The 11,826-nt window shown below is 39.8% G+C and overlaps 1 protein-coding gene across 4 annotated transcripts; it reads right to left on the bottom strand.

Moving 5' to 3' along the window:
- Positions 1 to 1,707: 1,707 nt before the first annotated feature.
- Positions 1,708 to 10,395, bottom strand: ewsr1b (EWS RNA-binding protein 1b). 4 transcript variants are annotated; one of them, XM_069709372.1, is made up of 15 exons: positions 10,333 to 10,395; positions 9,819 to 9,855; positions 9,374 to 9,425; positions 8,946 to 9,093; positions 8,514 to 8,712; positions 8,150 to 8,418; positions 7,873 to 8,032; positions 4,424 to 4,461; positions 3,813 to 3,842; positions 3,595 to 3,710; positions 3,381 to 3,510; positions 3,147 to 3,257; positions 2,732 to 2,858; positions 2,269 to 2,648; positions 1,708 to 2,085 (listed from the first exon to the last, which is right to left on the bottom strand). In XM_069709372.1, exons 1-14 carry the CDS (start codon positions 10,346 to 10,348, stop codon positions 2,282 to 2,284), a joined length of 1,800 nt encoding a protein of 599 aa, XP_069565473.1. In that variant the 5' UTR covers positions 10,349 to 10,395; the 3' UTR covers positions 1,708 to 2,085; positions 2,269 to 2,281. The 4 variants fall into 4 exon arrangements, with proteins under 4 accessions (XP_069565473.1, XP_069565469.1, XP_069565470.1 ...); XM_069709368.1 differs by having other exon boundaries at positions 2,292 to 2,648; XM_069709369.1 differs by having other exon boundaries at positions 2,292 to 2,648; positions 4,424 to 4,458.
- Between the last annotated feature and the right edge of the window lie 1,431 nt (positions 10,396 to 11,826).

Genomic DNA, 11,826 nt, shown 5'->3' with positions numbered 1-11,826 from the left:
GACTGATGCAAAATTGTAGAACAAATCCTAAACGGTAATACAGACAGGACGATCCAGTAGTATCATAAGTAGGTGTATGAAAAAGAAAACAGTGAGACGGTCCTCAAAGCCATATGCTTGACAGATGTTAAAAGCTATGTCAACGATCGACATCTGTGATTAACAACGCCGTTTAATTCAGCTTGATGACCTCACAGGGCCGCAATGTTCAGTTAAACCAAGAGAGTTTACGAGACCGAATGCCTTTAAACTTAAAGAAGTGATATCTTAAACAACAGAGGTACTTTTCTCTGGTTCAGAGTTGATACCACATTTAAGTTCAGCTGTGTTTGTGCGTATTTGGTCTCTGGTTGAGTTAACAATTTTATTGCTCTGCTGGGTGTCAGTAAGCCATGAAAAGCAGAAAATAAGAAACTGCGATTTTAATGTGTCTGTAATTTAAGTCTGTGGGGTAAGTTTAAATGAAATGACTAACTTGAAAATTAAATTGTTCATTTACAGCACAATATTCTACTGCTGATTTATAAGGCCACTCCTTTTCTGTGACAAACACAAGCACACACAAAGCCATTACACTGGTTAACAGAAGATTTTGTCCCATGCAAAAAAAAAAATACCAGCTCATAATGTATTTTTGCAAAATTGTGTTGCCCAGTGCGATCAGTTTGTTTCAGAGCTGCAGCACCAAAAGTGTCAGTCCAACTGGCACCACCTATTGGCCGGAAAAGCACAAGCAGGAGCTGTTTTGACCTGCAAGGCTGCTCCACGCTCCCACCTGCAGACACAACACGTACAGTCAAACAGCAGAGCACTCTACTGGGTCTAAAAATGACACTCGGAAATGAGATTCAAGATATTCATGAGCAGGTTACACAACCATAGCAAGTTCAGAACCTCGTGGACGGAAATCCAACTCGGCAGGACGAAGGCACCATAATGGAGGCCCTGCAACAGGTCTAGAGGGAGAGAGATGACATTTGATGCTTCTAGAAGTCATCGCGGATGAGAGGAACATGGCTTCAGAGGGGCTAATTCACTATCTGCTGCGGAAGAAGCATCCAGCTGACCAAGTCACATGTGAATGTGCCAGAGGTTGACTGCTTTCGAGACATGCGAATTAATACCAGTGGGAATAAGTTAACTCATGAATTAATTAATAAGTGATGATCATTACTTCCGTCTTTATGCACACCTCAACTTTGTTTGCACTTTGGTATTGATGGGATTTTTGTTAATAGTGGACGTTAACGCTTGTAGGTGAAGCACAGGTATGTGAACGATAGCTTCATTCCGGTTCTGATTTTGAGCATGTTGGCTCTTTGTCACAGCATAACTGGGGCATTTAATAGAACTTAACCATCAATAATACCTACTGCGACAAGTCGAAGGTTTATTGCAGCCGTGATACCCAGATTTCCTCAAACAACCTCCCAAATATGCTTTCAAAAGGAATATCCCAGATGCAGCCACTGACCACTATGGACAGAAACGCAGCGAACGGTCAATTCATTTTTAGGGTTGACAGCTTTGAAAGCATTTGTATTAATGTACCTGTTCTAGCTGAATACCCTTATACCCTTTTCCTGTTGTTCTGGGTTTTGTACCCTCATGGTCGAAACGCACTTATTGTAAGTCGCTTTGGATAAAAGCGTCAGCTAAATGAAATGTAATGTAATGTAATAAAGTAAAGCTCCCAACTCAAAAGCATCAAATCAGTAAAATTTTATTTCCCCAAGTTTGTCATCATACAGTCAGTTATGGGAAAGTGGAGGCAAATATGTTAACGACTGAAAAATATTGCATTTTACAATACAAGTTGGAGCCTAATCTGCGTCTTTAAAAAAAGCAACAAAAAAAAAACCAAACACATGCACATTACAAGATGCAACATAAACATGGGTAAAACTAAAAAATATGGAAACAAGTTGAACGTAACTGCACAGGATGTACGAAAGCAGTTCTACAACCATCAAAATATGGAATCATAAATAAAAACTTCTCATTTTAAAAATCAAATTCCACAAGAGGAAAAGTCAAGAAGTTCTTTTTCAGTAAGGTCGGTCTCTGCGCTCCTGGCGATGGTCCCTAAAACAAGAACAAGGAAAAAACTAGTAAACCACAGATCTTTATAATCTGACATGAACAGTTGTAGTCACAGACTGTAATTCACTGGTTATTCTTTCAAAAGGCATCATAAACTTTATACATTTGGTAAACAGTCTTGGAATTACTCAACAGCAAGAGTAATAAAACTTGTATTTAGTTTACCATTTATGTCTTCTTAATCGTACCTCATATCCATCTTGCCACCTGGTGGGCCCATTCCTCTTCCGCCTCGACCCCCCATTCGGTCCATAGGTGGTCCTCCGCGACCGGCCCCACGGAACCCTCCCCTATCCATTCCTCCGCGTCCTCTAAATCCACCACGATCACCTCCCCAGCCTCCACGGAAACCTCCGGGACCACCTGGGCCTCCAGCTCCTGCCGGCCCACCACGGTCCATACCTCTGCCGCCACGCATTCCCATTCCACCTCTGCCTCGGTCACCTCCCATAGGAAACGGAGGGCCACCACCTAATCCTTCAGGTTTGGGCGCTTTGCACTGGTTGCACTCCATCCTCCAGGCGAAGTTCTGGTTGCCACAACCCCTGGGAACACACACCATTACCATTACATACCTCGATGCAGAACAGGTATCCAAGAAGACACTGCGCTATGAAGTAATACGTACGGATTAGGACACTCCCAGTCCCCAGCTCTCTGCTGCATGTTGCCCCCTGTGGGTCCACCTCTTCCCATACCACGTGGACCACCTCGCGGGCCAAATCCACCGCGGTCTCCTCCGCGGCCCATCATACCTAATAAGAAATGGAAATTACAGCATTTTTTTTTAAATCATACAGATCCAATAACACCCTTTTTTTTTTTTAAACAGTCCAAAACATTCAAGATTCACTTCACCCCAGAAGAGTTTCAATAGGCTACAAGTTTAACCGTTTTCTCGTGGAGTCTAAAGTTAGACATGTTCTGGACACAAACACAGGAGGAAATGTTGGGAGGGTTCCCAATCACATAAGCACATGACAGGGTGAAACACAGTATGGCCCTCGGGCAGTCCAACACTACCAAATACAGCTGACATTTACCTCCACGACCCATCATGCCATCCCGCATAGGCATGCCACCTCTCATTCCACCCATCATGGGTTTTCGGCGCGCCATGGACACCTTAAGCCTCCGGCCTTGGAACTCTTTACCTACAATTTAACAAGGATTAAAGACAAAAAAAAAGACAACTTCAGTAATATTACTTGGGACACATTTTAGATTCACGCATTTCTGCGAGATTCCTTTTTCGGCGTCACATGTTCAAAACATACCATCGAAATGTTCCACAGCTGCTTTGGCACAGATGGGCTCCTCATAGGACAGAGTGGCATCCCCTTTTGGCTTTCCCGTGTCCTTGTCTGTGTATATGTTAATAGCAGGCTGCCCGAGTCTGCGGTTAATCTTGATCCGAAGAGACAGAGAATTAACCGTTTAGTTTCCACGTTAGTCGTGCTTGCACCAACATTCAGGGTGAGCTGTTCTTACCCGAATCGGGCCAACGTGTTTAAAGAATTCAGCCATTTCCTCCAGGTTAGCCTTCTCTGTCAATCCTGTGATGTAGATCGTGCTGTTCTCAGAATCATCCTGCTCTTCTGGGCGTCCTACAAGAATCCATTAAAAAAAAAAACATCAAACATCCAAGGAAAATGCAACCAAGAGGTATTCTGTGCGTGACCAGCCAGGTGTTTGAAGATTCTACTCACCCATATCACGCTCGCCATCGTTCATAGGTCCTGTAGTCCATCAGTTGAGGGGGGAAAGAAAAAGATTGAGACAAGTCAGTGTGTGGAACTCAAGTGTCGTAGACAACAGCTGAGGAGTACTACAAAAGATAATCCAGACACTCCTTTATAGACGCTTCAGCCTTAACGGGAAGTTGAAAAATGGCACCTTATGGTCCACCACAATTCCCACAAGTGATATATTGAATTGAAAATAGACCTCAGACCCTTTGGCAAATAATTGTGTGTCATTTGAAAAGCCTCTAAGACCAGTAAGAAATCCTCAAATACCCAGGAATTCAGCTCAGATTTGTTAAAGCAGTAACAAACACATTTGAGTGGAAATTTGTCATTAACCTGTCAAAAACTCTTTGTAAAACCATAAGCAGTGACTGAATTATACCAAGTAACCCGGAGAATATGGTCTCGGGGATTGAAGAAAAAAAAGAAAAGAATCCCCAATATTTTCAGATGTGTTTATGTAAATAAATTTTGAATACCACAATGTAAGACACATCAATACTCAAAAAGAATATTTGCTCAAAAAGTTTAAGGTTTGAAAGGACTAACCAGTGTAATACTCGTTAACTTACCACCAGGCTTACTGAAGCCACCTCTGTCTCCAGCGCTGCTATGGGGGAATAAATGGAGATATGAAGGCGATTTCCCTTTACAGCCACTTCCATGGCTCGAGCAAAGTGGCTTGATTGAGGGAGTAATCAAAACATTCTAACTAACCGGACAGCAACTTATAAACCCCCCCAAAAAATAAATACACAAACTAATTGTGGGAATAAACTATGTGCCATTCCTTAGCTAGCTCAGTACAACTATAGTGACAGTTTCAGTAGTGGATACATTTGTAAAAAAACAAAAAAACAATTATATGGTAACTTCTAACATGTTTTCACTGCCTTTTAAAAAGTGACAAAACCCAAACATTTGTACACAGGTAGAAGGATTTCAGATGCATTGATGGCATACATAGCTGTACCCAAGCCACCAACCTAATAACATTACTTTTAAGAAAAGTTACAGCTGAATCTGATAGGTGTAAAAATAGACACAATGCATCTGAAATTTCACAAGAATAATCAGGTGGTAACATTAACCTGGTAACAAAACAAATTTTAAAAAAAAGTACAATTATACATTTGTCAAAACAAATCAACACCAAAAGGAAAGTATACAACATTTACCAACGTTACGGTAAATTAAAAACAATGACTTGGTCTCTTCATTTACGCATCATGCTTATAAAAAACCACCATCCTCAGTTCTTGAAAAATGGCAGACCCCGAATCTTTGTTTAAGCTCCTTCCTGCTGCTTAAGCTGGCGGCTCTGTACTGAGTACAGATACTTTTTAGAGAATAGATGGTTTTAATTGGCTCTCACTGTTACCTGTACGGTATAAATGTGACAAAGCATGTTAAAAAGTGCTCAAAAGAAAGTGATCAAACATTTGTATTCCAAACCACAAAAACAATTTAAAACATTTCAAAATAACATCATGTGCCCCCCACCTCCCACCCAGACCACAAATATACCTGTGCAAGATAAAACTATGCTAAAATGAATCTGTAACTATAAAAACATCTATGCTTTGGTTCAATTTCAAATGTACACGGGTTTTTATTCCTTCCTATTTATGAATTGTTATTTACCACTACTTTAACAACACTAAGTTGCTTGATTAGTGTCCCATTTTGTATGAAATAAATTGAAATGTCTAAAAACTGTGTCACTGTGTTCATGTATTGGATGCACCAAAAGCTGTAAGAAAGTCATTCAGAACTCTTTGTTCTAAAAAGGTTGACACTGGTGAACTCAAAAAGATAATGGCTGAAGACTAAATGTAAAAAAAAAAATTAAAAAAAAAAAAAATTAAAAAAAAAAAGGAGCATCTGATGAATTGTGTGGCATTTCTGACCCAAAACCGACCATTTAAATGTATAGAAACAAAGCTTTCCCGGAACCAAACACTAAAAGCAGAACCCGGTCATGTCTTAAATATTCACATTAAGGACCGCCTGTGTGGTATCCGATACACTAAATATAACGATAAAACAAGTTTTTGTTTTATATATTTTCAGCTCTTAGTTTTACACCTGTAATAACCAATTTAAAAACCAAAACAAATGTGCAGTATAACCTCTGATCACCTCAACACCCCTGAAAGTTGTTTGGAACCCTCAGATTTGGGGTTTGCTCAAACCAATTCCAAAGAGACCATGTGTAGCAACAGGAGAAACGCTTTCAATGCTCAATCTGCAGCAAGAGCAAATTCAATTGATAAATGAAGGATACCAGAGTAATCGGTTTAGGACCAGCTCAATTAAATTCAATTTCCACTATAATGTGGGATAAACATTTTCATAAGAGACTCAAAACAAATAGGTTTAATGCACATATTGCATATTTTTTTCAGCCAAACTGAGATTAGACTGGTTTAAGCGACACCAATATCCAGGAACTTAAGTTATATACCCTAAAAGAATCCCTAGAGAACTCCTGAATTATTGTTAGGAACAACAAACGTAAAGTGTGTGTACCCATTAATTCATCCTCTGCTCTCCCATGACTTCAACATTACTACACCTATTGTTTTTCTTCTTTCAACTTCATCAAGGAGAAGTGAACCAAAAACACACTGCCAGTACATAGCTGGCAAATAAAAGCAGTGAATGTGAGAAAATTAAGATGGATTTGTATCAAATTTGATCTCAATGTGTCAACAAGTGTACAGTTTTCACATTTTTTGGCTTGCATAGATATCGAAACATTTACCAACAAACCCATTAAAAAGAGATTCAACAACCTCTTTTAATACAATAGATTGCACCAAGTGATATAGTCTCATCTTTAAGACCAATGTTGGACCTGGTAAGAAAAGACGACTGCAAAATGAGAGAAGAAAATAGTTCCTTGATTACTCGGTCATTATAGTTGATGTAATTTATAACTGAAGTTCTGCATTACTATTAGCATAGCTGACTGCTACTTTTATGGCCTAATTTTTCCTTTTTGGTGTCACTTCCTCAAACCAATCAAATAAGGATTAATATTTACTGTCAGTGAAAGCACTGCAGAAACCAACCACACTCTGAAAACACCAATGAATTGTTAAGAGGGGGAAAAAAAAAAGGAAAAAAAAAAAAAAAAAAAAAACTTTGCCAAAGAGAAATTCATTGACCCAAATATTGCACTTGAGCAAGAACAAGTGTGGATTTGCATGTACTGCATAAAACCGATGTCTATTTATGAATTTCTTAAAATACCAATGTTGTGTTGTATGGTTCTGCAAGCCACACTAAAGTTTAGTTAATGACTCCATTATGACAATAACCGAAAACCAATCTGGAGGAATTTAATTGTATTCTTCCAAATGTAAGCGTGTCACCCGACAGGGAATAATGCACCATAGTGAGAAACTGAACTGACCAAAGTGTTGCTGAAATAGTGAGACGATATTTGAACCTTCCTTGAGGAAATCCATTAAAATTTTGATAAAAAGTAGATATGTATGTATATTTTCTTTCAGAAAAAGATTTAATCCCATTCCTGAACCATGAAATCTGAAACTTCTTAATTATCCTAAAAATTCTGATACTGACCCATAATCAAATGATGTTCTAGGATATATAATTTATGCACAGGTCTGTGATCAAAATCCACTGATTAAAACAGGGACGAATATTTTTCTTACCTTTGGCCAAAAGAGAGGCAGGGCTGAGAGAAACTGGATGAGAATGGTTACAATTGAGGCCAGTCTTGGCATATACTACACAGACCATCTTGGGTCTCTGGCATTTAAAGACATGCCTATAGTTTATTAGTATTGGTTGCTGACAAACCAGCATTGACTGCTAATAAATCATAATCGTCAATATCATAAGAGAATGGAGTATCATAAACTGCTAGTATATTACTTTGGATCATTCCAGTCGGTTCTGATGGGATTTGTCTCAGCCCTGCCCCAAATGGCAACAGCACCTGTAAAGTTAAAATACATGAGGTTAAGTGCTAAGGAAAGAGGCTTACCCCATGCCACGCCCCATGCCTCCACGTCCACGATGCATCATTCCACCACGGTCAAAGCCATCCCTTCCAGGGCCCCGGCTCTCCCCTGACCCCGTGTACCTGGAGGTCTCAGAGCCAGGGTAACCAGAACCTCCACTCTGGCCATCCTGTCGGTAATTACCTATAAAAGAGGAACACAAATCAAAACACACTGTTATCAAAGTATGTTTACACTGACAATAAACAGTATGAATGAATATTAGAAAATAGTTTAGAAAGGATGAAAAGTAAAGCTTACTGTAATGGTTGGACTGGTTGTAACTGGGTGGTCCACCTTGCTGGCTGTACTGGCTGGCTGGAGGCTGCCCGTAGGATCCGGCAGCCTGAGGAGGGTAAGCTGGAGGAGCCTGTTGCTGCTGCTGCTGCTGCTGGGTCTGCTGCTGGTAGCCTGGCTGTTGGTTGTAGCTTGACTGCTGGCCCTGGTAACCAGGCTGCTGCTGACCATATGCTGCTGGCTGGGAGTAGCTATTCTGGCTGTAACCTGCTGGTTGGCTGTTAGCACTGTAACTAAAAGAAACAAGCCAAGTTAGAGCAAAGTGCGACAACAAGCATGTTCTTGTGGAATGCACTTGTTATTGTGGTCTTAGTTGTGAGGTGCATACCTCTGAGGTGCTGCGGGAGCAGCCTGCTGCCCATAACCAGGATAGGCAGACTGGGCAGTATAGCCTGGCTGAGAGCCGTAAGACTGGGAGGCTGCTGGAGCAGCAGCAGCAGGAGTACTGTCATAACCACTGGCTCCATAACCCTGGGCGGACTGTGAGTAGCTGTGAGTAGTAGTAGACTGGGCAGCAGGATAGCCAGCTGTAAAAAAGATAAAGAAAAAGGCACACCAATGGCAAAAATTTAGTTTTAGAGAAAACAAATAAATAGACATGCCTGTTTATTACATTGATTTACATGCGAATAAGTCAGACTTGCATGTTGAGGTAAAAATACCTACTGATTGCCATCAAGCCAATTCTATAATTTGTGCCATTTGGTTCCAAGCAAATTATCATCAAAATGAGAGTAATACTGCTATTTTAACCACTGACCTGATGCCTGTTGACCATAGGATGATCCATACTGTTGCTGCTGCTGCTGGGGGTAGCCTGAGGCTGCAGGTGTTGTCTGACTGTAACTGCTGTCAGCAGCAGCAGCAGGCTGGGCATATGATCCATAATTCTGTTGGCCATAACCTTGCTGGAAGGACAAAAAAACAACATACTTTAGCTGCTAGGAAGAATAGACACCAACAAAACATTCTTTAAAACAATTATTTAATGCTTAATGATATTAACCTTGAATAATGACAATTTAACCCACGCTACTGAACTCTAAAACAACATTATTCCCTGTAGTTGGACATCAGTTAATTGAGCTCCAGTCTTTTAAACCCACGCAGTCAAAATGAAAATTATCATGATCACTGACACAGCATAAAGCAACCGACAGTCAAACAAACCCCAGCGTTGAATCTCACCTGTGTCGATTGTCCATAGCTTTGTGACGGCTGGGCAGCATAAGAGGCATACCTGCAGAAACACAAATCCAACGTTTAGCATCAGAATCCCCCTCAGACCTGAGCAATTGCAGTGTTTAGGCAATAAATAAAACCAATATTAAGCCTTCTTCCATGTTTGCATATATGAAACATTCGAGACTCAAACATATTAGTAGACTATCTAGCCATTGCAAAATCCTTACTATGCATTCATCTCAAACCCTGCTGTCTTTATTTTCCTCGAAGAGGCCATAAACTCATCCGATTACTAAAACTGGTGATATCAGGTCCAAAATATTGGGATATTCGTATGTCACCAGTCCTACTTAAAAACCTCTCCTACTTTAAAAAAAAAAAAACACACAAAAAAAACCCAAAAAACAATAATTACAGTGACTTTAGTAGGTTAATAGACGAGTCTTACCCCTGCTGAGCACTGCTCTGACTGTAGGAGCTGTAATCTGTGAAGCAGAATTTAAAATCGGGCTCGTTAACGACCGAACAAAACAAATCCTTCGCGCGCGAGCAGCACGTTACAAAGACCCGTCGCCATTCAGCACCACGGCAACGAAAAGACACATTAATCCAACACTTTGCTCCGAAACTAACGGAGCTACGCAAGAAGTATTGGCATGCAGATTTAAAAAAAAAAAAAAACAATTCGTAAAAATCGGCAAATTCATCGTTAACTTTAGCGTGCACCGATTGAAAGACCATTTTGGTAATAAATTCCGCAAATGACTGGAGGAGCACAAGACAAGGCCTCACATGGAGCGCGAGCGACATTCATGGAAAGACGATATTCGATGAAATGCAAGCCGAAAATAAATTGTGCCGACACATTCTCATTTAAAATACATTGACCGACTTAATCGTTTCAATTAAGCAACCATTTATAGTAAAAATCCAGTATTAAACCATCGCAATTTCTCACTCACCCGAAGCTGACGCCATTTTAGTCTGCCTGTAGAAGACAACTGGGCAGAGCTAGCCGATGGAGAAGTAGTCTTCACTTCGCGGGAACTACGAAATCTCGCGAGATAATCACACCCTCGCATAGAAGTTTTTATTTGAACGGGAACCACAGGAACAAGAGCAGAGCACTATTTTCACCTTATGACCATTGACTCAAATTGAAAACAGAGTTATGTATATGTATCTTTTTCAACTTTATTTATTGTATAATTTATATTGTATAATTCAAATGATTAATTATTATTTTCTTATTTTTCACAGGTAAATTATTTTATACATGCTGTGGTTAATTGTATGGCTTTTTTCCCCCAGGTATTTTAATCAATACAATGTTTGACCTGTCTTGCTGTTAAAAAAAAATCTACCATTCAATAAAGCATGAAAAAAAACTTCAGATATTAAAGGTGGTTGATTCACTTCAATAGTGGACAACTAACTTACTGTGCTTTATCGTACTTCTAAAGATGAGCCCGCAGTATAAAATAAAATAAAAAATAAATAACGTGGGATAAAATCAGACATCTTTGCTGTAAAACATGAAATAATGAAGTGAGAGTCACTGTCTGAAATCAGCAGAGATAGAAAGTATGGGTCCAGGTACAGTGCATCCGGAAAGTATTCACAGCGCTTCACTTTTTCCACATTTTGTTGTTATAGCCTTATTCCAAACTGGATTCAATTCATTTTTTTGCATCCTGTTTCCACTGATCAGCCTTGAGACATTTCTACAACTTGATTGGAGTCCACCTGTGGTAAATTCAGTTGATTGGACATGATTTGGAAAGGCACACAAACCAAACCATGAAGTCCAAGGAATTGTATCGAGGCACAGATCTGGGGAAGGGTACAGAAAAAAAATTCTGCAGCATTGAAAGTCCCAATGAGCACAGTGGCCTCCATCATCCGTAAATGGAAGAAGTTTGGAACCACCAGAACTCTTCTTAGAGTTGGCCGCCCGGCCAAACTGAGCTATCGGGGGAGAAGGGCCTGAGTCAGGGAGGTGACCAAGAACCCGATGGTCACTCTGACAGAGCTCCAGTGTAATTGCTGCCAAAAGGTGCTTCAACAAAGTATTGAGCAAAGACTGTGAATACTTATGTATGTGTTATATTTTCGTTCTTTATTTTTAATAGATTTGCAAAAATTTTAAACAAATTTCTTTCACTTTGTCATTATGCGGTATTGTGTGTAGAATTTTGAGGAAAAAATGAATTTAATCCATTTTGGAATAAGGCTGTAACGTAACAAAATGTGGAAAAAGTGAAGCGCTGTGAATACTTTCCGGATGTACTGTATATGCTATATTTACCAGGGACAATTTTTAGGTATGTCAATTACTTGAGGTCTTCAATTCACTGAGGTTTATAGGTGAAACTTTGCTGTTGTTACTGTATTACAGTTATCTAAGAGCAATTACATTTCAGATTTCAGATTTTACATATCAGATTTAAGCTTAA

The sequence above is a fragment of the Brachyistius frenatus genome, unplaced genomic scaffold (assembly GCF_029030835.1).
Source record: "Brachyistius frenatus isolate BFR_SWC_R1_liver_20210118 unplaced genomic scaffold, ASM2903083v1 Contig_83, whole genome shotgun sequence".
In the NCBI taxonomy this organism is placed as follows: domain Eukaryota; kingdom Metazoa; phylum Chordata; class Actinopteri; family Embiotocidae; genus Brachyistius; species Brachyistius frenatus.
Note: the sequence above shows the minus strand (reverse complement) of the source record. Positions and strands in the feature narration are given on the sequence as shown.